A 23,448-nucleotide genomic window follows, 5' to 3' on the forward strand; every position below is an offset into this window, starting at 1 on the left:
GCCAAATACACTTTACATTTATCTGCCTGGGGTCATGATGCATTAGTCTGCTCGGGCTACCACAGTAAAGTACCATAGACTGCATGCTTAGAAAACAGAAATTCAATAGACATCCAAAATCAAAGTGCAGGGTTGACATCTGCTGAGGCACCTGTCCTTGGGATACAGCCACCTTCTCCCTGGTCCTCACACGGCCTTTCCTCTTACAAGGACACCAGTCCTGTTGGATTAGGGCTCCTATGACTTCACTTAACGTTTACACCTTCTTAAAGGCTCCGTTTCTAAATACAGTTGTCATAATCGGGGTTAAGGCTTCATATGGATTTAGGGGAGAAAACATTTAGTGGAACAGACTTCAATTGCTCTGTCCAATATTTGTCTTATCCTTTTCCAAATTTAATACAACCTGAAGATGAAATAGGAAATTAGTTGTTTTTGTACTTAATATATTAACACTTCAAGCAATAGACTCCTCTGTTTCTTCCTAATAAACTTTCCAAACCCTTTTTGGTGTTTCCCACATTCTTCATAAACTTTGGCTCATCATCTAGCACTTTGCCCACTGTTTTTATGGTTTCGCATCTAACGTTCTAATTATATGTTCTTTCCCTCCCAGAAGTCGGTAGAGAGAAAAAAAAATTTAGAGCTATAAGTAGTAGCTCACTCATTTATTCTGTAATGAATACCCTACTTCCTCCTCCATCTGCTGTGTTTTTATCTTTCCACTATATTTGGTCTTGACTCCTCGAAGAACTAGCTATGTTTGGGAGAAAGTTGGAAAGCCCAAAGTGATGCTGTTTCCAAATGTAACCTTTATTTATGAATTGGGAAATAAATATGAAATCAAAGAATAAAAACAAGAGGCTTTGACAGGAATAAACTGGTATCTTCAAATATAAACTTTGAGAAATTAAATCATTCATAAAATGTCTTCAAAAATAGAAATATTTAGGTTTGAAAGTACAATCAGAAGAGATTTTCCCTAGGAATTTCTAAAGTGTTGGAAACTGATCAGAAGTTTTCAAAAGGTGCAGACAACAATCTCTTCTGATGCCCAGAGCCTAAACAAGCAACACTGTACAGCCTCTAATGTATCTTAGGGCCTTTGTCTCCTTCATCTTCCTTAGGGCTTTACCATGATCAACACTTCACCATCAGCTGCCTAGCTTCATCTCACTTTCTGTCCAAAGATTTTTTTAAAAAAGAGAATACAACATTTGCTGAGAAGAAACAATATGGCATAGATATATGCCCCACTGCATGCAGTGATTTTTGGAATTCAAGGAGGCATTTACTTCAGCACTTCTGATTTCTGTAATATTTAAATGTAAGTAAGCATGCATGTCTTAGTTTTGTAAGCAGAAAAATGGATTTTTTTTTTTGGCTGCTCCGTAACTTCTGACCAGGAATTCAACCCAGGCAGTGAAAGCAAGAACCTAACCACTGCCAGGGAAGTGGATTAGATTGTCAGGGAAGTCCCTGATTTTCTTTTTTTTTTAATAAAAGGAAACTGAGAAAAAATTATCTTGTTGAAATAAAAATTCTCTACACATAATCTTATTTTGATAATTTATCTCATATTCATATATTCACTTCCATTAAAGTGAGGCAAAAGATCCTTGCTTCCAGATTTTGTTATTTCCCATTTGTATTTGACTATTTAGCAAATCAACATTTTTCCACGGTGTGAGAAATTTACTCTTAGCTCTGCATGAGGGGAAAAACCTATTTGTAATGTGAAATAGGTCATTTAAAAGTGAAATTTAAAGATGGGAGGTTGCGGGGGGGGGGGGGGCACTGCTTAAAATAGCACTGCTGAATTTAAACAGGAGGGTTAATGTAACTCAATGCCAGGGCCTATGTTAATATAAGGAACAGGAAGAATACACACAAAGAACCAATTCTAAAATGATCTCTTCACTTTTAATTCCTTAAAAAGCATGTTCATAGCACACTCCAAGAATGCCACACAGCAGCTGTTTGCTGCTACTGTCAAACAGAGTATGTCAGAAAACAAAATAAAACAAAATTTAATGGTTAATGGTTTTAAAAATTAGTTCTTTAAAATTTCTGTAAAGTCAATAATTCCCAGTCATTTAAATATTTGTTTCATAGTGGTAAACATTTCATGAAATGCAATGAGTAGCCCCAAATCATACTTCTCTGAAACACAACTAAAAGTTATACAACAGAAACAAAATAAATATTTTTCTAGAGAGAATGTATTTGGCATTTTAAAATAATGTTGTGTAACTAATGTTCGGATTTTACTTTCTACGAACGATTGTGTTGTTCTGAATGAGCTTCAGTCTTTAATAGAGTCAGTGTATTTCGTCTGCATTAAGAAGTGGCACCCCAACAGTACTAAAAATTATTAAAAGCGAGATCAGGCAGTTTAAATTAGTTGGTGATTTGGTACCCAACTTGTTCTGTATGTACTTTTCATCCTTTGATTATATAATCTTTCTAGGTAGCCTGCTATCTTTCTTTCAAAATCAGTAAGTATACAGCTTGAGTGATGTGTAAACTGAACTTTGTTTCAATGACTTCATTAAAAATGTTAAACATGGTTGAAGATTTTATTCTGTCCTTCCAGATAATTTACATTTTCATTATAAATGCAGAGCAGCTGCACCGTGAGTTACATCCTAATCATTTCACCTAAATGTAGAAAAGCTGGAAGTTAAATTTAAAAACTGTGGATAGTTGAGAAGTACTTATTTATCTCTTTCAGAAATTGATGATGCCTTTTTCTTGCATATGAGTGTGGGAAAAGAATTCATGATGTACCAATAAAAAGCACTTTACTTCTGTCAGCCATTCTGAAACCAAATTTCCATTTACGTCACCTACTAAAGAAATTTCCCTTTAGAATCATGGTCACAATCTGGAAAAGGAATTAAGAAGGGCTAATTTTAGGCCGATAAAATATTTGAGGAAAGATGCAACACAAAAGAGGGAGGTGAGAAAAACCAAGTGTGTTGTGATAAATGTCTCCTTTGTAAACACAACTGTCCCTTCCTTCCATATTTGGAAATGTTAAAAATTCTCATCAAAACATTTTATGCCACAAATCCTGTAAAATCAGGTTGATTTCGGCTAGATAACCTGTAGCTGTTAAGAATTATATTACCCTATTCATATCATGAGAGGTAGTGACATCTTATTCTCTCAATGCTGAGCTAAAAATTCCACGCATCTGGTATATGGGTTACAAGGGAAAAGAAGCACAGAAGCACCATTGTACACACCTCATGTTTTGATATTTCAAGTCACCCATAACTTCATTTGCCATTGGCAGCTGACAATCACCAGTGTGTCAACACTGAAAGCAGTGGGCATTAGTGCTATTCATCATATAAGACTGGTGGACCTCCGTCGTCTTTCAAAAATGAAGCAGCTTTCCTTCCATTCTTCTGAACATGATCTTCATTCATTTTCTCCAAAGCTTCTATCTGTAAAATATATACATTGAATCCATTGGTCAAAATGCTACTTCACAGAAGTCATGCTTGAGATTGAACTGGTATTTTTACTCTCCTAAAATGACATTCCTAATGACACTGGACTTGAATCAGAATTATAGTGTGTGACACAGATCACAGTGTGATACATACGTGTATGTTTTTACTTGATTATATTATCAGGATTGATGCTAAGTGTCTTTATCAAGCTAGCCACTGCCATCAGATAGGTCTTACGATATAATCTATACAGCTTTCAGGGAACAAGAAAAAGGAAATCCCAAAGCTGACTCAGCAGCAGCAACATCATGTAACTGTCCTGAACTAAAGGCTAGACGTACCAACTTCCCGTCACTTCTCCTCTGGCCTTAGACTCCAGCATGGCTTGGCCAAACTCAAGTCACAGTGGGGCTTTCTGGAACAGATTTTACAATCATTCTCTGCTTTGGTAGGTTGTTGGGAATAATTTGTTGCTGTTTCACATTTCGGTTTTTGTTCAGTTTTGAGAGACATTCCCTGGAGGAAGGGATGGCTGGATGGCATCACTGACTCAACGGCAGTGAGTCTGAGTGAACTCTGGGGGCTGGTGATGGATAGAGAGGCTTGGCGTGCTGCAATTCATGGTGTCGCAAAGAGTTAGTTGGACACAACTGAGCAACTGAACTGAGATCCACTGCAATGACTGGGTATTTCCAAGGAAGGATCAAAAACATCTCAAGAAAAGAAAAATCTCTAATTTTGTTTCTGAGGGGATGAGAGGATAAACTCAGCTCTGGGTTTCATTATCTACTCCATCCAGCTCCTCACTATCAGCGAGGTGAAAAACAGCCTTACAACACTTACCTCAGCTAAGAAATCAGCTTCATTATCTGCCGAGATGTTTAAGCCTGAAACAGCATTGAAGAGTTCTCGTTCACCAAGGGCTTCCTTTACTCCTCCTTTCTGAAAAAACTAGTAAAGAAACATGAGAAAGTCAGCAGAGATATTAGCCAGGTTCTCTCAGAAACAGCAAACAGTGTACTGTAAGACACTGGTGAATTCCCTCCATAATTTTTTAGCTGCAGATGTTTCCAACTCAAATAAAACTGCGCTCAGGTTCTACTTGCTTACTGTCCTCTCACACACGTGGGCTGTCTTCTGGATTTAATAATAAGTCTGTCATATTGCACCTTCTAAACCTGTAAGTATGAGTGGTATATATAAAATTGCTTGGCATTGCTTTAAGTAGACACAAAATAATCTCTAAATTTCATGAATTAAACTCAGACATTATTTCCAATGAAGTTGTTCTATCGTATTTAGAAAGAACATTCCTATCTGAATCTGTTGCTGACAATTCATTTCCTTCAGAAAATAGCAAACAGATGTGTCTCAACTCTGTGATGACTGAGTTTTACCTGCCCTCGTCTACTCACTCTGCCTCAGAGAAACAGTGTCCAGACTACACCACTAGCAAGACTCTCTCAGTAACAATGGTGGGAAGCATGCAGGGTTGCTATAGTTCAGCTTCCCTTAAAGCACTGTGCATGGATTACATGTCTACTTGACAGCTTAAATATTTAGAACCAAAATAAACCTTACTCTCTCAGAAATTTAATTCATTGGCCCAAATGTGAGGCATGCAATCAAATTCTTGCAAAAAATGAAACCTGACAAATCAATCTTTGTCTCTTTATCGTGAAAGCAAAGAGGAACTAAACCCTTCCTTTAACTTCTAAGAATAGTGTCTTCTTACTGGTCTTAGGGGTCAGAAAAATATTTCAATCTACTACAGCCCACCCATAAAAAAGACAATTTACATTCCCACCTGTGAGACATTCCTACAGTCACGGAACAAGAACTCCAGGCCATGAGGGTGGGTTGGTTCTACAGACTGACTGACATCAATCAACCAGACCTATTTAAATACACAGCACAGTGATTTCTTTATAGTCAGTCATTTACATCAAGTCACTAAGTCTGAACATGAACAAAATGCTCCTCACCTTCCCGGCATGCCAGAGCATGTTGTACTCACTGAGGTCGGCGTGTACGAGAGTACATTCGTTATATAAGTGCTGCATCAACTGTGAGGAGAAAGGACAGACATTTAGGACATGAGGAACCATTCTAAGTCACTCATACAACTAAAATATCCACATCAACCAATATTTTCCAGAAAGAGCAAAACCAGGGTAAAGAACTTAACTTCTTTTTTGTGCTACAGTCAAGGCTATGCCTTTTTTTTTTTTCAACCTCAAGGAACAATGGGAGAACAATGAAACAGTGGAAGAGATATGACACTCTACTTCCCCGCCCATGTGATAGTAATGCGATCAGGAAGCCAAAGGGCAGACCTGGGTTCCCACGCATGTGAGAGAGCTGTGGTCACCAGGGGACCTAGGCTTACCCTTCATAAAAGGGCAAACATCTCACTGAGAGTTCCAAGGGTGCACACAACTCCAAGATAAAAAGTCCTTCCTGCCAGACATGTGAAAAAGAGACAGTCTTCTAAATTAAGTGGTATTACATAATATTATATATACTATATGACTAGTGGTGATCCCTAGCCTTAGAGAAGTCAGCACTAATGTTTGTTTCCCAGCTTTAACAGAATCAAATATGAAGTTCATCACTACTTCATCTCTTCCCCAGCCACACCACGGCCAAAAGAAACCAGAAAGGTAGGCTTGATTTTTGTTGACTGTTTTCCTACTAAAGGCAGAGAAAACTGGACTAACTCTCTAGCCATATCTTAAAAAATTAATTTGGATAACACGTTCATATTCACATCAACTGCTGCATGACATGAGAGCTCCATGCACACACTGTGCTAAAAACGTTTCTCTGATTCAATTAAAAAAAAAAAAAGAAGTGAAGTCAAGTCACTCAGTCGTGTCTGACTCTTTGCAACTCCATGGACTGTAGCCTACCAGGCTCCTCCGTCCATGGGATTTTCCAGGCAAAAGTACTGGAGTTGGGTGCCATTTCCTTCTCCAGAGGATCTTCCCCACCCAGGGATCAAACCTGGGTCTCCCTTAGAGTAGGCAGACACTAAACCATCTGAGCCACCAGGGAAGTCTTACAAAACAGAGGCATAACAGTATCAGGAGCAGTTTCTTGAGCTAGAAGTCTCCCAGACTGAAGTTGGTTTCTGTCCCAAAACATAAATAGCTTCCTCAAGACTCCTGACATATGCCTTCTAATGCCTGCACAGATGGATAAACCACACCTCACCATCTTCTGATCATTACTTCCTTACACTGAGAGTGAATCTGCTTCCTTCTAATTTCCCAACACTAACGGTTATTTCCTTCACTGTTTCAAGAAGGCATACAAACTAACAAGGCACTGTATCTGCTAAATATGGCAACCTCAAATTTTATTTAATGAAGTTTTATTCCATGTCACTAACACTGACCCTTCACTTGCTGCACAGGTCCATGGTTTTTCTAAAACAACTCAAAACACATGCATATTGATAGAAAGACCACTCTTCAATATTAACATTCCTTCACAAACTTCAGTTTGTCCTCGTAATAACGCCTTAAAATAGTCCTGTTAGGAATTTTTTTAGTTTAGAGGAAGTATTTTTAAAAATCGGTATCTGAATGCTCTGTATGGCACAACTTACATGAAGAGTTTGATAGTAGGCATCTTTCATTTCTTCACTGCTGAGCTTTACTTCTTTCAATTTAGGGGCTGGAACTTGATCATGGCCAATAAAAGACATAACTAAAATGTGTTTCTTGAGTAGTACAACTGTTGGACAAGGAATTCCAGCTCTCTGCATCCTACACAGAAAGAAAGGATCAAGAAGGTAAAGATCAGCAGGAGAGAATATTTCATTCATTCAACAAATATCTAACGAGGTCCTGCAATGAGCTGTCACTGTGTTCCACTCTGGGGAATGTTGGAATGCAAAGGCAGTATGACACAGCCTCTGCCCTCACACAGCCTGTGGCCTGGTGAGAAACAGATGAGTGAGGAGATGATAACAGCATAGTGTGGTACGGGCACTGGCAGAGGCACGGGTGGGCGGCATCGAGGAAGAAGTGGGCAGATAGGAACCAGCCAGGTTCTAACTGTGGGGAGGCGTGGTGTGGAAGCTGCTGTGAGATGCAGAGGCATCGGGGTGCACAGTCCATGTGGGTGTGTGTGTGTAAATCAACACAGTTAGTTGGTTGATCTTGAGTGGGAGCAAGGACAAGTGGGCTGAGCCCACAGAGAACGGCTGGCTCCGCGTCACAAAACAGCTTTGAACTTTACACTCAAGACTATGGGAGCTACGGGAAAATGTTAAGAAAGGCAGTGATGAGATCTTAGTAATACAGAAAACAACCTGTAGGGCAGAAAGGCCTCTTGGGAAATTATCCTAATTAGAAGTCCTACTAAATACAAGCCTTGCAACTAATAAATATGGATAATTATGTTTGAAAACAAACAACTTTAGGAAAATCAAACTAAAATTAAAAGCTTTTAATAGTTCAAATATAGGAAGGTTTGTAAATAAGAAAGATTATTAGTCAATTTCTTGGCTGACAAAACAATTTCCTTGATAAATTCTGCTTTGAAAATTGGGCAACAAGTCTAATAAATTAAAGCAAACGCAATCAGACTGGTAAAATCCTGCCCTCACCAAATTAACAAATATTAGATGGGATAAACCTTTTCTGAAACAAAAAAGGAAATTATTATTTATAATTTGCCTAACTGGAAGCTGGAAAAGATAACATTTAGATATATGACAAAATATCTTCAGTAGAAAATGACTTAATTTCCCTCAAACTTTACTGAGGAAAAGAAAAAACAAAATGGATTTTTTACCCTATGAGTACAAATTCAGGTTATATGCATGGAAATGCTTTCTTATAGAAGCTCTCCTTAAATACTAGAATTTCAAGGCCTTTCATGCTTTCTACAAATGAATTTAAAAGAAAGCATGGGTGTTTTTGCTGGGCTGGTAGACTTAATACAAAGAGGTGATCACCCAAGATGACTTCCAGCACAATGATTTTCTTTACCTTGTGAGATTGTGCATTTCTTTTTCTGCCCACATGCGGATGATCTTACGAGGATTTAGTTTACTGAAGCGATCTTTAAACCTGAAATCATCTTTAATATATTTGTCACGATTCTTAAACTCATTAAGGGTTGTTTTAAATACCTTGATGGCACATTCTGTAGGTATAACTTTACTATCTTCCTTTCCATCCTCCATGCTAAGTGGAAGAAACAAACATTAAGTCAGTGTCGGTTTCCAGGTAAAAACAACTTCAAAATAAAAAACTTTACGACATGAAAGAAGATCTATCTTCTCTGAGAATGGAAGCCTTGGGGTGTTTTGTTTTAAGCCTCCACGTTTTAGGTCTTAAGAAAACCCTAGCTTTTAGCTTTTTTAATAAGACACACTTTCAAATAAATTGTCCACGGTTTTCAACAACCCATAATATAATCTTCATTTAATGACTATGGAATTAAACTTGAACAATGAAGACCTATACACTTGCCCAAAGTTTATTCAAATTTCCTTAATGAATTTTTTTCCTTTTTTTTTTTTCATACACTTTAAAATAGGCTGCAGTCTGCCTGGAGTCCCTCTCCCTTCCCACAGCCAACCCCACAGCACAGACTGTCCACTCTCACTTTCCAAACACACACCAGCAGTCTCCTACTCTTCATCTTCATCACTTGTTAGTCTGACCAAAGTCATCTCTCAACCATCACCACAACTTTCTAACTGATCTGTTTCTTCTCTTGCCTGACTAGAATTCATTTCCCACACAGCAATCTGAGTAATCATTTGAAAATGAGATTCGAATCTGAGCTTTGGTTCTCACTGCACTGAAAAATCAGACTACTTACCCTGACTTACAGAGTGTTGCCTGATACACCCTTTGCTTCTCCAGCCTTCTGGCTCCTCCTCACACAATACACCCCAGAGAAATTGGCTTTCTTAACCTCCCAAAGATACCAAGCTTACACCTGTCTGAAGGCATTAGCACTAGCTGTTCTTTAGTCTGGAACGTTCTTCCTTCTGATATGTGATACTGAATCCAGGTGTGTCATTCAAATCCAGGTTTAAATGTCACTTCATCAGAGGTTTCCCAGTCCTACTGATAAAAAGCAGTCACCCAGTCACTATGACATCACCCTGTTTTATCCATTTGCATGGCACTTATCTGATAGTCTTGGGAGGGGACTGGAGAGAGGGGTGGGAAGAAGTAGTCTATGAAAGCAGGGACCTCCCTTGTACCCGTCATTGTTATAGCCCCAGTACACAGAAGATGCCTGGAACATGGTAGCTGCATAAACACTTGGTGAATGAACGAAACAGTTTTCAGTGAAACAGAATAGAGATTCTCCCCAAGGAAGAAATGATAATTTAAAGATGTTTTAGACATCTCTGGATTTTGAGATAAGTTCTCTGTCACTGAAATAATTTAACCATAGGTAGATGAGGCCCTATCAAAAATACTACTGAGGAGATTCCTCACTTGCAAGGTCTCCAGGATAGAATCTAATTTATAAGACTCATCTTGTCATTCTCCTACTAAAAAAAGCTTCCATGTTTCTCGGTAAATTACACAACCCTCTGCCGAGCTTTTAAGGTCCTCCTTACCAATTTCTGGTTTGCTTACACAATTTTATACCTTATTACCTCTAAATATGTAACTTCTAATTTTCTGTCTAATCTCATAGTCTAAATTTCAATCCTCCCATTTTCAGCACTCCCTCCTCCACTTTTTTTTTTAAGAATTAAACTTTACAAATAAAGGTGAACTTTCCTTTGATTACCACCTGTGGTAGTTAGTTTCATTCCCCATTTCAACTCTTGAGACAGTCACAATCATGAATAGTACTTTTTTAATCTTTAAAAAAAGATACATATGTATTAAAAAAGACCAACCTATGTATGTTACATTCTGTATAACTTTTACCAGTTCTTACTGTAATGTCCTCCTCTTGAATATACCACGTTATATCCTGAAAAAATCTAGCACATGTTACTATTCAAATAACTGTTGATTACTTGGTCAGTGTGAGCATGACAGAACCCAGAAGAGCTCTGTGGCAGGCAGGACCTAAAAGGGTCCCCAAGATCCCAGTCCCTGGTGTACATGCCTGTATAAGCCCCTCCCTTGACTAGATTACAGCAAAAGTGATAGTACAGTCATTGCCAGGATTATCTTCCATCCTCTAAGACTCAGTCTTAGTAGACCCAAGGCAGAGAGTTTCCTGATTATTCTGAGATGCAACCTGCTGTACAAAAGGGCTTCATGACTAGAACTTACAGGGGCCTCTAGGAGCTCAGAGCAGTCCCTGGCTGGCAGGCAACCAGAAGGTGGATACCTCTGTCCTATAGTCACAAGGAACTGAACTGCGCCTAAGGAAGAGGACCTCATGCTCCGGTAAGGAACACAGCCCAGCTGACACGCAAGAGTGCAGTCCTGGGAGACCCTAAGCAGAGAACCCAGCTAAGCCGTGCCTGCCTGAACTTGATCAACAGTAAGCATAAGATAATACATAGGTGTTGTTTTAAGTTGCTATATCTGTGGTAATTTGTTATGTAGCAGAGAAAACTAACTTATACTTTAAAATATATTTACTCTCAGCTATTGAAAACCAAATGCTCTCTAGCTTTACTAACTTACAAATGCCAAAGTATAGATTATAATACCAATTCCACAATAAGCAAAGGGAGCCCACTTGTTCTATCAAAGGATCATTAAGTTGAACAGAAAATGGAGAAAGAATAAATAAGGAAAATGGCAAGAAAAAGAAACCCAAGTGGCCAATACATGTGAAAAAAAAAAAAAACCAAACCCTAATCATTCTAAATAAATGCACACCAAAACACTAAAAAGGTACTTTCTATCTTTTACATTGAGAAAAAAATATTAAGTCTGATAAGACTAGGCACTGATGAGAATGAGGGACAAAGGTTCATACTGCTTACTGGTGGTGGCATAAACTGGTTAACCGTCTTATTGGGCAATCTGGCAACACCTACTGACATTCAGAATTGTGCAACCTGCAGACCTAACTAGCTCACAGGGAAAAGTGTATTTGCTCCACTATTAAAAAATAAACAAATCTAAGATTTCTGGCCTTTGGTGTGACACATAAGAAAAAAAGTCTTTTTAAAAAATTTTAATGAATAACAGAAATCAAGAAACATTGATTGATATAACAGCCAGGTCAGCGGGCCAAACAGTGAGCAAAATCTGGTACTCTCTTTTCAGTAAGGTCTTCCACTGTTTAACAGAAAGGGGAAAAATGCATGTAGTCTTTGCCCCAGCAATTCCAAGTGTTAGGAATTTAGCTTAAGGATTTATTTGCAAAAGCATAGCAAAGCTTATGTACAAAGATATTCCTGTATATTCGTGGAATGTTCTACTATAAAAATGGTACGATACAAACCAGTAAACTAGAAGGACTTGAGAGATATATTAATTGAAAAAAAAGATGCTGATAAAAACTTCTAGTAGACCAAAAACTATTAATAGTGGTAAACTTTAGAGGAAAAACCTGTGGGGGCCACAGCTGGTAAGATGAAGGCTACTTTCATTTTAATCCTTTTTGTACAGTTTAATTTCTATTGTGAGGAACTTTTCATTTTAAAATAATTTGTGCCATTAAGTTATGTTTGCCTGATCTCAGGGAACCCTCAGCTGAAATTTGGAAAGAGGGCAAGAGAGCTTAGAGTAAAAAAAAAAAAGGTTTATTAAGAGTAATTTATACCAGGTATAATCAAATACGATCTCAATCACCCCAACTAAAATCCTATGAAGGGAGGGTGAATTTTCAAGTAAGTTTAGTAGGCTGCTCCAGATCACATTGCTTAAAAAATGTTGAGTCATTTTAACCTAACATTCATTTTTATCCCTTTCATTTTGGAACTTAGTGTAATTCAATACATGATTATATGTGTATGTTGCATCTAGAAAGGGAAACAAGTTAAACAAGAAAACCAAAGGCAAGTACTTGAGCAGTAATTGTTTGAATCCCTTTAAGCATATAATAAATACCTTCTAGAGCTAAAAATAACTAGAATAATCTGTAATCTATTTTAACAATTTTGTTTATAAACACTGCTAACATAAAGGATTAGCTGAGCTAGTAAGCCTTGATGAACTAGTAAGACTTCAAAGCTAAGTAACCAGATGATATCATATTCCTGGTTTGCACATTCTCTCAACAGGCTCCATGTTTAAAATGTTTTCTCTTCCTCATGCCATCCTTTATTCGACTAAGATCTCGTAACAAAAGTAAAGTGGGTAAGATCTAAAATGACAAAAAAAGCTTTAAAGACATTTCTTAAGTATAACCCTCCCAACTTGGTATCAGAGTCCCATAGAGAAAAGTTTTGAATCAAACTCAGGCTCAAATTTTGCTATGCCACTACAGCTGCCTGTATGATATAGAACAATTACAATAATATGAAAAATAATATGTTCATAGAAAAAAGACTGGAGGAGTCTACACAAAATTATTACCGGTTCTCTCCTGATGGTACAATTGGGATGACTAGGGTTTTTTTTGGCCACATGGCGAGGCTTGCAGGATCTCAGTCCCCCAGATCAGGGACTGAACCTAGGCTACAACAGTGAAAGTATCGAATCCTAACCACTAGACCACTAGGGAACTCCCTTGACTGTGTTTTTCTTTTTGTGTCCCTATATTGCTGAGACTTCCTAAAATAACACTTTAAACTTTGATCTTATGTAAATTCAGAACAAGGGACTAAGCTTTGGTTTATATCACGGTATTGTTTTCTGCTTATTTACCTTCCTCCATATGCATGAAAGACAACAGATTCCTTTCCTGTACTAATACAGCCAGTGATCGTCTCCAACATTCCAGAGTTGACCATTTTATACATAAGTAAACGTGTCTTAGGATCAACTGCTTTTTCCTGCAAAAGATAAAGTGCTGTAAGTGATAATGACTGGAAATCACAAAACATTTTCTGAGCCATTCCTAATATCCAACATTCAAAATATACACTTTTTAAAACTTTTATTGTTCATTTACTTAGATGTATATATAACAGGCTCTTAAAAGAGGACTGTTAAGATAACATCCATTCCTATAACTCTACTGTCTCTGAAAGTGAATATCTAAAAGAACTACTAAAAATCAGACTCTAGCTTAGTCAAAGTTTTATCTCCAAACTTTAAATAGCTCTCCTGATGTACCTACCATTAGTTGTTTTTCTAAAAGTTTAAAAATTATTCTCAAGATACTAGACACTAACTTCATTAATTAAAACATTATAAACCATTATGTTATTATAAATATGTCATGACAGAAAACAATTTATCATATGCAATGAAAGCAACATAGTCCAAAGTAATTATGACCACTGAAAGGCTAGTCTTGACTAACTGATTAATAACCATTACATGAAATCTGAAAGTCAAATGGCAAAGCTACTTGGGTTTTATTCACATCTTTGTTTTGAAAAGTCAATCTCATGAAAAAATATCAAACATGAACTTCTGTCTTGTTTTTTCCTCCAAACGTGAAGTTTTCCAATATGAATCTTTCCATTAAACATAAGAATACTTACTGCAGTAGAATGCTCCTTTTTCTCATGGAGGCGGGCACTTCGACGTTCTTCTGAGTAGGCATGTTGTTTTAAAGCATTGAAAACATGGTTTGATAGTTTTAAGTCCATTCCAATTCCATCTCCTACCTGAAACCCAGGTGCAAACTGCCAAAATGGAAAAGAAAAATCAGCATCTGAATACTTTAACATGGGACAGAGATAAACAGTTTTACTTGGATTAGGTTCCCTACTCAATAGATGATAATGCTATGAAAGCAGAATCCATAGACATTACAGAGGAAAAACCAAAATAACTCAGCAGTGAGCTCAACAGAAAGGGAAACAAGGCTTTTTAAAGAAATTTCATCCCAAAGGAAGGGAGGGTTTATTTTATGCATGGAAAACATCCAAACACATCTAAAAACTAAGGTATTTTAGCATATGCTCTGAACTTTGCTTTGATATCAAAGGATATATTATATTTTGAAATCATACCAAGTCTTACCAAAAAAAAAAAAAAACAATTTCACAGTCAATTATTTTTGAAGAGTAGGATAAAACAGCAAGCTATGCTCACACCATGACAATTAAGCCCAATATGGAAGCCACTAGCCACATGTGGATGTTTACATTTAAATTATTAAAATAAAATTAAAAATTCAGTTCCTTAGTTGTACCAAATTTCAAGTACTCAGTTGTCAAATATGGCTACCATATTAGATAGCACTGGTACATGCAGTGTGTGGTATTATCACAAAAAATTATACTGGACAGAGTTGTTCTAGAGTCAGATCTAGATTATTTCTAGAATTTAATAATATGTTTATTTAACAAGTATTTTTGTTCTTAAGTCTAAATGTTTTATATTTACCATGATATTTGTGAAGGAGGAAAAAATGCCATTTTTTCTATTTTTCAAAAATCACATTTTGTTTCTGATTTTGCAGGCGTAGGCACAAGACAAAAAATTCAAAAATTACAGCAGGGTGTACAGTAGGAAGGGTTTCCGCCTCCCAATGTTACCCTCCAATCGCCACGGTTATGTTTCTTGAGTATTTCATGGAAAACTAAGACACTGAAGAACGTTACTTTCTTAAGAACAGTTTCTTAATTTTAGAATCAATGTCAATCAAACTAGTTTTCTTAATATTGTTGGAGAATTTTATTCTGAGGTACAATATATTCTCATCAGTGGCTGAGTTTCCATGGTGTTGCTGTACTGTCTTCTAAAATATCTCTAGAAAGGATGAAGGATATTTTTAGAAACTTAAGATAGTGTATTTAGAATCCTATGTTTTTAACTAACCCTAATAAAACTTTAGGATATTTATGATCCAGGGGAACCCTTTCTGTAACTTACATTTTCCATTCTGGCTGTGTTCTTTCTCCCACATACTACTTCATCGTGTTTGGTCGTGATGTCTTTTCCTTTTCCAATAAAACCCTTTTTGGGGGTAGGAACTGGTTTTGCTAAAGGTGATTAAGACAAGTCAAGTATGTAAAAACAGCAGAGACTAAATTGCTGCATTCACTATTGTCTGAAAAAGATATCTGAATCTAATAGTAAATTACCAAATGAGAGTCAAAGATTAATATACAATACTTAGTCCTCCTGTCTCCCCATTCTATGCCCCTAGAAGGTCAAAGCCCTGATACCTGGTCTGTAGGGGTCATCACGAGTGTCCTGCCAGTCAACCTCATCTTCAGAGCTATCACTGTCTTCGTAAGGATGCACTTTTCGATAATTTTCAAAGGAAATGGAAACTTAAAAAGGCAAAAACAGTTGAAGATTTATTTAGGGCCCATTACAAGCATTTCCTACCACCCAATGGGGTTGTCACAATAAGGTCATAGTACCTTTGCTATCTCCATTGAATTTTTTTTCTTCACGCCTAAGCTGGGCATCATATTCTCTGTCAAACTCCATCTGTAGCATCTGAGCCAGCATTAGGTCACTGGAAGTGTCAATGTTTTCTCCAGTAATAAATGGTCCTTCAGCAACACTATTCAAAATAAGGCAATATAGACTAATATAATGTGCTGGTGTAAACAGATGCTACCAATTTTGGGTGACGTGTGCCTTTTCAGTGTTAACACTGTATTGAAGAAACAATGGAAGAACGTTACCAAACCCTTCACCCCCTCTTGCCCAGCTGCCCTCTGACCAACAGCAGGCACCTGTGAGAGCACCCAACAGGATTAAGGGAGCTTTAAGAAACAGAAAGCTAAAGGGCCTATCATAAGAACCAAGCAGACCCCAAATTCATTTGTTCTGTGTTCTGATCAGAGGGGATGACGTATACATGGAAAGACAAACTACAAACACTTAATCAAAACTGTTAATCAATCTATTTGATTATTATTTGTTAATCTATTTGATAACAGAGTTCAACTGCTGCAGTAACTGAAACCCAGAGAAACTGAGCAGTTTGCCCAAGATAATACTGAAAACTAGTCACAAAACTGGGACCGAAACCCAAATATCAGTGAACTCCTAAAACGGTGCTCCTTCTATTGCACTGCTTTTCTAAATCTGACTCATTTGTCATGACAATCACTAATCAAATCCTAAGACTTGGCTATGGTCAGTTGCTAGGTCAAATAGATTCTTTGTGACTTTTACTTACGCAACTTCAGGAAAAGCAGCAGCTTCTTCTTCTAACTGCAATTCTTTAGCCAACTGCTCACTCATTACATCAGACAAAGAACAAGATATTGTATTTTGAGGGGTAGCCCATGGACACTGTTTAAAAAAAAAAGGCAATTCAAAATAATGAAATTAAAGTGACTTCCAAACCTGGAAATAAGGTTATCTTTTGAGAATTAGAGGAATTAAATAAACTCAAAAGGAATGTTTAGTTTTTTGCAGAAATCATCTTGAAGGTAAAAATAGCTCCTAGCTCAAATCTAATCAAAGACACACCTAGACTATGACAGCCAAGAGCACTTTCCAGCCTGCTTGGTGGGACTGTCCTTATAGTGGAGGGGAGCACAGGCTACGCCAGCATCACCTGACTAGCCACTGAGTTCATGTGATGCCCCTTGTTCTGATATCATGCTCACCAAGCAACTTACACTTTGCTCACCTTCCACTTATAATTTGGCTTCCTGGGTAGATTCTCTTAGAGGAGCAGGCTATACCAACTACCACAATTCAAAGCCCACTTAGAAGCTACACTTCCTTCTAATTTAAGCAGTAAGTCTTCAACAAATAAATAGTGTACAGCAGCCCCTTTCAAGATAACCTGGGATAAGCTAAAACAAAAAATACCCCCAGCAGTGACAAACAATGAACCCTATACTTCTGAACTTTAGAAGTTGAGAAATGGATTTCTGAAACATTATTACTAGAGCAAAGTAGTTTTCTGTGAGACTCTTCAAGAACAGCTGGCCGGTCAGCCCTCCTCAATGGCATCACCATCTCAGCCCCTCTGCAATGTGTATAAACTGCAGCTTTATTTCACAATTCCTAATTTTCGAGGGGAGAAGCTTCACTGAGCAGCAGCAAATGACTCCATCATAGTCATGACAGTCCAGTGATTAAGACCATTAATACTAATAAGAGATCTAAGTATCTCCTGAACTTGTTCTCTATCCCCTTTCTGAGGTGTCATCCTCCCATCGCTGGGTGACTCACTGTAAGAGCCCCCTAACTGCCTTCTGTTTGCTTCCACTCTCCACACTACAACACAATGGTTTTTCTAAAATGTAGATTTGATTGGCTCAGTTTCCTTATTAAAGTCCTTTTATTGCTTTAATGTTTCCCACTGCCTTCAAGATAAAGTCCAAACATTTCTTAACTACTACCACTCCTGAGAGTCTAATTTAGAATAGCATGTGATGATAAGTGTTTTAGCCAGAATCCAGCACAGGGCTTCAGACCTAAAGAGGCATTCGAGTTCTTTACTGAACAGGCATCAAAAGGAAACCTGGGGATATGTCAAGGAACTGCCAGGGTGTCCCTAGGCTGGAGAGGTCTGATTTCTTTCTACACCGCTCCTAGGTTAAAGTCCTCCTCCCCACCGTGCTGTCAGCCGCTCTGCCCACCCACTTCTCAGGCTTCTAGTCTCTAGCTAGCAGTCAATTAATTCTCCTAAGATGTTAAGACGTCTGTGGACAATCTCTCAGAGAGGTAAATGATGAAAGGCAGTCACTGTGTTATTTTGGAGGCAGAGATTTACCTACTTCCAAGACTGACTGAATGGGAAAGGGAAACGAGCAGAGACTGAGAGCACCAACAAGGCACCAGGACTACTCAGTCCTGCTGACCGCGCTCCTAGGAGCCCGAGGCTCTAGAGCTGGACTTCTCTGCACCCCTGCTGGCCAGCTCAGCTGGGCCACCTCACACTGAGTTTTCTTCCTTGTGTGGGGTAAATAAGCAAAGATTTCTGAAAGTCTGCCAACTTCCATACTTTGAAATCACATCTTCGAACCAGTAGCCCAAAATCCCTCCTTAAAATGTTCCAGGCTGTGAGGTTCAGCTGCCAGGCATGGTAGCTCTCCACAGGCTCAAGTGGTCACCATCCCGAGGGGGGACTAGAAAAGGCACTGGGGCCCCTTCTCCAAATGGGCACTATAGGGTGAATGGAGGGGAATCTTCTTTCGTCATTTTGCGATTCTTCAGGAAGTCATTGGCTCCCTCTGTCAAATGTTTAAGGAGATAAGAATAAAAGGCCTTTGTTCTACCCAAGCAATCCGACATCATTTCCCACTACTGCTTTCAACAAATTAAACTCACCAGGGCATCAAGATCTGATGGGAAACTCCAACCACTTCCAGCTAGTTATTCTGCTTTAAGTGACATCTACCAAGCCCATCATTAGCTCCCTGCCTCCTGTTCGCTGAGGACCCCTGACCTCCCCTGTTTTCCTCTCCTGGGAAACTGCAACCACTGAATGCAGCAATGTGGGGTCTTCACAGTTACTATCCTCCCACACCTGGCTGGCTGCAGATGGGAGGGAAATCATTCCCCCTTCCTCTACTCTTCAAGATGCATCACAAGCTGCCCATCTCGCTTTTTCTTTTTGAAGATTTTACTGCACACAACCACAGGGAAAGAATCAACTTTAAAGCAAAAAAACAAACAAACAAAAAAAATCAGCAAACACGAAGGAGGTACATAATAACAAAAATTCTGTCCTCAACTTGAAGCCAGTCAAGGGAACCATAACTCACAGGAAAGTTCCTTTTCTGCTCATGCAGCTGGAAGACATGATCTAGGCAAAATATTTAAGTGGGTAATTTTACTTCTCAAAACAAGGATTTCTGCAAAATGTGATCTGAGCCTATACAACAACACTACTTTTTTAACTTTCAATTTTAGAGTATTTTTAGAGTAACAACAACAACAAATCACCAAGACTGTAGAGTCACCAGAATCCCTATACCCAGCATCTCCGTGTAAATACTGTACATGTGTCACAATTAATGAGCTCAATCATTAAAGCCCATACTTCATTCAGATTTCCTTAGCTTCCTCCTAATGTCTCTATTCTATTCCAGAATGCCATCCAAGATACCACATAACATTTAGTCATCATGTCACCTTCGTCTCCTCTTGGCTGTGAGTTTCTCAGACTTTCCTCCTTTTTGGTGACCTTAACAGTTCTGAGGAGTACCACTAATCCAATGTTACAGCTCTTTCCAACAGAGCTACACATTCCTCCCTTTTACGTACAGTATGTCCATTCTCCCTTCTTGGAATATTCCCTAAAATTCATTGCTCATAACAGCAGCTTGGCATTTTGTAACTGGGGACCCCCAAGTCCCTTCCGGGGTGTCTAAGAGGTCAAAATTATTTTCATAATAGTTCTAAAAAAGTTCCCACTCTCATTCTCTCAAGAGTGTAGAGTGTTCCAGAGTCTGTATCAGATAAGACGGCAGCATTCTTGTGGCTACGAGAATGAGTGCCTGTGAACTGTGTTCTCCAAAAATTTCAAAGGTAGTGGGTTTAGAATATGAATGTGAATTTTAACTACTATATATAGGATGCACAAACAACAAGGTCCTGCTGTGCAGCACAGGGAACTATAGTCAATATCCTGTGATAAACCATAATGGAAAAGAACATAAAAAAGAAGCATGTATATGTATAACTGAATCATTTTGCTGTACAGCAGAAATTAAACACAACACTGTAAATCAACTATACTTGAATAACATTTTTTAATGTGCATTTTTAAAGATTAACTCAGTTCATTCTCAGTGTGTCTACCGTGCTCTTATTACCCATCTGTAATTATGCCTGCTAAAATCCACCTATTTGTAAGGATGGATTTTCTTCATATACTTCAACTGATACATACTGCAACAGACTGAAGAAAAACGAGCTATGAAAATCCAGCTGTCTTCTACTAAGTTACTACATTAAAGAAATTTGCAAAAATCCAAAATACTACTTCACTAATTTTTCATTTTGGAAAACAGCTTTTTTTTTTTTGGTAAAACATATTATTTATATAAACATCATGATTTACATCACTTAATAAAGTTTTTCAATATCTCAGTTTTAATTTCTGATATGACAAATATCAATCAATATAACCAATATAAACAAAAGTTCTTGGAGTTCTCAGTGGTTTTTAAGAGTATAAAGAAGTCTTGATGGAAAAGTTTTGAGAGTCATTAGCCTTTAACATTCTTTCCATTTTCCAAGGTTTTCCTCAAATCTCCACTTACTCCACACAGGTTTCTATAATCACTTCCATCTTCCAAGAGGTTAGAGAAGGAAATGATACTTGCAGTGTGATACCTGCAGTGTATTTCTATTGGTTCCCCCATGAAAATGCTGTCTTCTCAAAAGAACATCAGTAAACCCCAAGATGATCTTTTATTGCAAGATGAAAATGAAATTTTATAGTTCTGATGATGCACATTTAAATGACAATATGACTGATGTCAAATATTTTATTATTGAATTAGTTTTGGAAGTGAAGTTTGTTCTGAGCTTAGGTATTCTGAGCAAAGTTTGTCTCATCTGACATTTTTATAAGCTTTACAAGCTTACCTGGAGAATTTTAACATGTATAGTATATATTTATTAGTGTCTTTCTAATGACTTGTGCTTTTACATCTACTGATCTTGACCTTGTAAACAAAGCTTTGACAGGAAAAAAGAAAAAAAAAAAAACAATGTAAAAGACAGATGTAACCACATTTGCCAATTAAATATCCTAGATTCTCCTTATGGTTGTATGAGAACTTTTATAAAAATTTCCTTTATAGTACTTAATAGCTCATACTTCCCCCACTTTTTGTTAAGACCTGGTATGAAGATATTACTAATAAGATTAATGAGTGACCCTTTAAATGGAACAGATGTTCTGTGTGAACAGGTAAAGAAGTCGGTGAAACGGGTAAAGGCGGTCAAAAGATAGAAACTTCCAGTTAACAAAATAAATGAGGCATGAGATGTACTATACAGAATGACTAGTTAATAATGCTGTATTGTATATGTGAAAGTTGCTAACAGAGTAAATCTTAAAAGTTCTCATCACAAGAAACAAAACATAATCCTGAATGCTAACTAGACTTACTGTGGTGAGCATTTTGCAATACATACACGTATCATGATGTTGTTCATTATGTTGTACATCTTAAATTAATATGTTGGTAAATGTCCATTTTATTTTAAAAAAATGAACAATTAGGAAGCTAAAAAAGTTGGATTCCTTCACAACTTTAATTTGAGGAACACAAAATCTCAATTGACCTACTTCTGCTTTCAAGAAAACCCTCCATAAGTGCCAAAAGAATCTTTTCATCCTTCTAATGAAAGTGTCATGAAAAGCAGCAGCCCGAAATCAGAAACCAAATGTTAAATGAGCATTTCAGTTGGCCATTACAGGAAAAAGCATAAACATTGAAACTCAGACACAACCATCTTACAGTTTGTAAACACTTGAGTATTAGCCTGGAGGGGAGGAAGGGTGCGCCTGGACTTATCTCCTAAACTTACTACTTCAAAAACAACTAACTGCCTAAGTAGGATGACCACACTTGACAAGTTAAGGAAACAGCTTCCTCAGCCACCTTTCCGTCTGGCTTTCTGTGAATAATTGGCCTGACTCATTTGGCTGGAGAAAAACAAGTTCGTGCTTGCCTTCCCTCAAACGTCAGCATCTCTAAGCGAGTCCCGCCCAAATACATGCTACGGGGGTTCAGAAACCAAGGCGCACAACTAGACGCAGACTCCAAACCGGGGTGGCCTCTGGTAGCCTGTGCCCCTTCCCTGCCTCTCTCTCCCTGACACCCGCAGCCCCGCCGCCCGTCCTCCCTTTCCCAGGCGGTTGGTATTCAGCCCCAAACTTCCCAAGTCGCCTGGGGAGCCGCTTCGGCGCCTGCCATCCTCTCCGGGTCCTCCGAGAGGACCAGTCCAGGAGGCTACGGCAGGTGCGTCAGCCCCGACTGCCACTCACCTTGCTGGGTCCCCAGGCCGCGGCTGGCCCGGGCTCAGGGGATGCCACTCTGACCAGATCCATGTAGGGGAAGAAGTTAGCGACGAGAACAGAGCAGAGAGGTGGAAGGACCGGGAAGCAGCTCCGCCGAGGAGACAGGCGGGAGGGCTGGGACGGTAGGGTGCTGGTGCCGGAGCTCAGATGACAGATGGCGGCGGCAGCGGCCGCGTCCGGAACTAGACCGCGTCTCTTCCGCCTTTTACGCCGCTACGCTCGCTTCCGATTGGCCACCTACCGGGGCTCCGCGTTAGGTCACCTTTCTCCGCCCTAGCGGACCGCACTTCCGGTCGCTGCTCTGGCTGGAGGCTGGTGGTCACTGTCGCTCTTTCCTAGCAGGGCAGCTGCCGGGTGTGGCTTCCTCTGGCCAGGCTCTGCGGTGACCCTGAACCACTTCTTTGGCTGCGCGAGAGGGCAGCTGGATCAAGTTAAACGGAATCAGAGTTCGTGGACTGTAAAACAAGCAGAACAGACTCTGTTCATTCATTATTTCCCCGGTGGATTCTAAACTGGGATGAGATGGGAGACAGAAAATGTCAGGTTTACAGAAGAGAGAAGTTTCCGGTCGGGTTTTGTTTTTATTACAGTTGTCGGTAGGAGGCGGGGCGAGGAGTGTGAAATTTTGTAAAATGTGTTATGTAATATGGAGCAAAAATAAGACTGCGTAATAAACGTTTTGGTTCAGCTTTTCATAACGTGACCGGAAAAATCCGGAATAAGTAAATCTATGAAGACAGAAGTCAAACTGGTAGTTGCCAGGGAACAGGGTTGGGAGGAGGCAAACAAGGAGTGATTGGTTAAGGGGTAAAGGGTTTTCTTTTGGGTGATGAAGCGGTTTTGGAACTTGTTATCGTTGATAGTTGGACAGTATTGTGAACCTGTACATTGCCACTGAATTTTACACTTTGAAATGATTACACTTTACCTCAGAGAAAGAGTGTGTGAATGAATCGTTTAAGTGTTTTAGGGGTAAAGCAGATACTGGCTATTCTCAGAT

General features: G+C 38.7%; 1 protein-coding gene across 2 annotated transcripts; it reads right to left on the bottom strand.

Annotated features, from left to right (window-relative positions):
* Window positions 1-1,904: 1,904 nt before the first annotated feature.
* Window positions 1,905-22,626, bottom strand: RIOK3 (RIO kinase 3). 2 transcript variants are annotated; one of them, XM_004020476.5, is made up of 13 exons: window positions 22,416-22,626; window positions 16,626-16,741; window positions 15,856-16,001; window positions 15,655-15,762; window positions 15,359-15,468; window positions 14,020-14,163; window positions 13,235-13,362; window positions 8,468-8,665; window positions 7,078-7,237; window positions 5,450-5,530; window positions 5,272-5,361; window positions 4,308-4,415; window positions 1,905-3,455 (listed from the first exon to the last, which is right to left on the bottom strand). In XM_004020476.5, exons 1-13 carry the CDS (start codon window positions 22,476-22,478, stop codon window positions 3,348-3,350), a joined length of 1,560 nt encoding a protein of 519 aa, XP_004020525.1. In that variant the 5' UTR covers window positions 22,479-22,626; the 3' UTR covers window positions 1,905-3,347. The 2 variants fall into 2 exon arrangements, with proteins under 2 accessions (XP_004020525.1, XP_011958875.1); XM_012103485.5 differs by lacking the exon at window positions 22,416-22,626 and having other exon boundaries at window positions 15,856-16,094; window positions 16,626-16,743.
* Between the last annotated feature and the right edge of the window lie 822 nt (window positions 22,627-23,448).

The sequence above is a fragment of the Ovis aries genome, chromosome 23 (assembly GCF_016772045.2).
Source record: "Ovis aries strain OAR_USU_Benz2616 breed Rambouillet chromosome 23, ARS-UI_Ramb_v3.0, whole genome shotgun sequence".
Taxonomy (NCBI): domain Eukaryota; kingdom Metazoa; phylum Chordata; class Mammalia; order Artiodactyla; family Bovidae; genus Ovis; species Ovis aries.

Bases quoted from the DNA above. Each gene is read 5' to 3' on its own strand.
- RIOK3 (XM_004020476.5), bottom strand. From the start codon at position 22,478: ATGGATCTGGTCAGAGTGGCATCCCCTGAGCCCGGGCCAGCCGCGGCC. The intron at 15,763-15,855 runs GTACTATGACCT...TGCCTTTTTAAG, and splicing joins ATTCAATGGAGATAGCAAAG to TTTCCATTTCCTTTGAAAAT. The intron at 7,238-8,467 runs GTAAAGAAAATC...CTTTCTGTGTAG, and splicing joins GAAATGCACAATCTCACAAG to GATGCAGAGAGCTGGAATTC.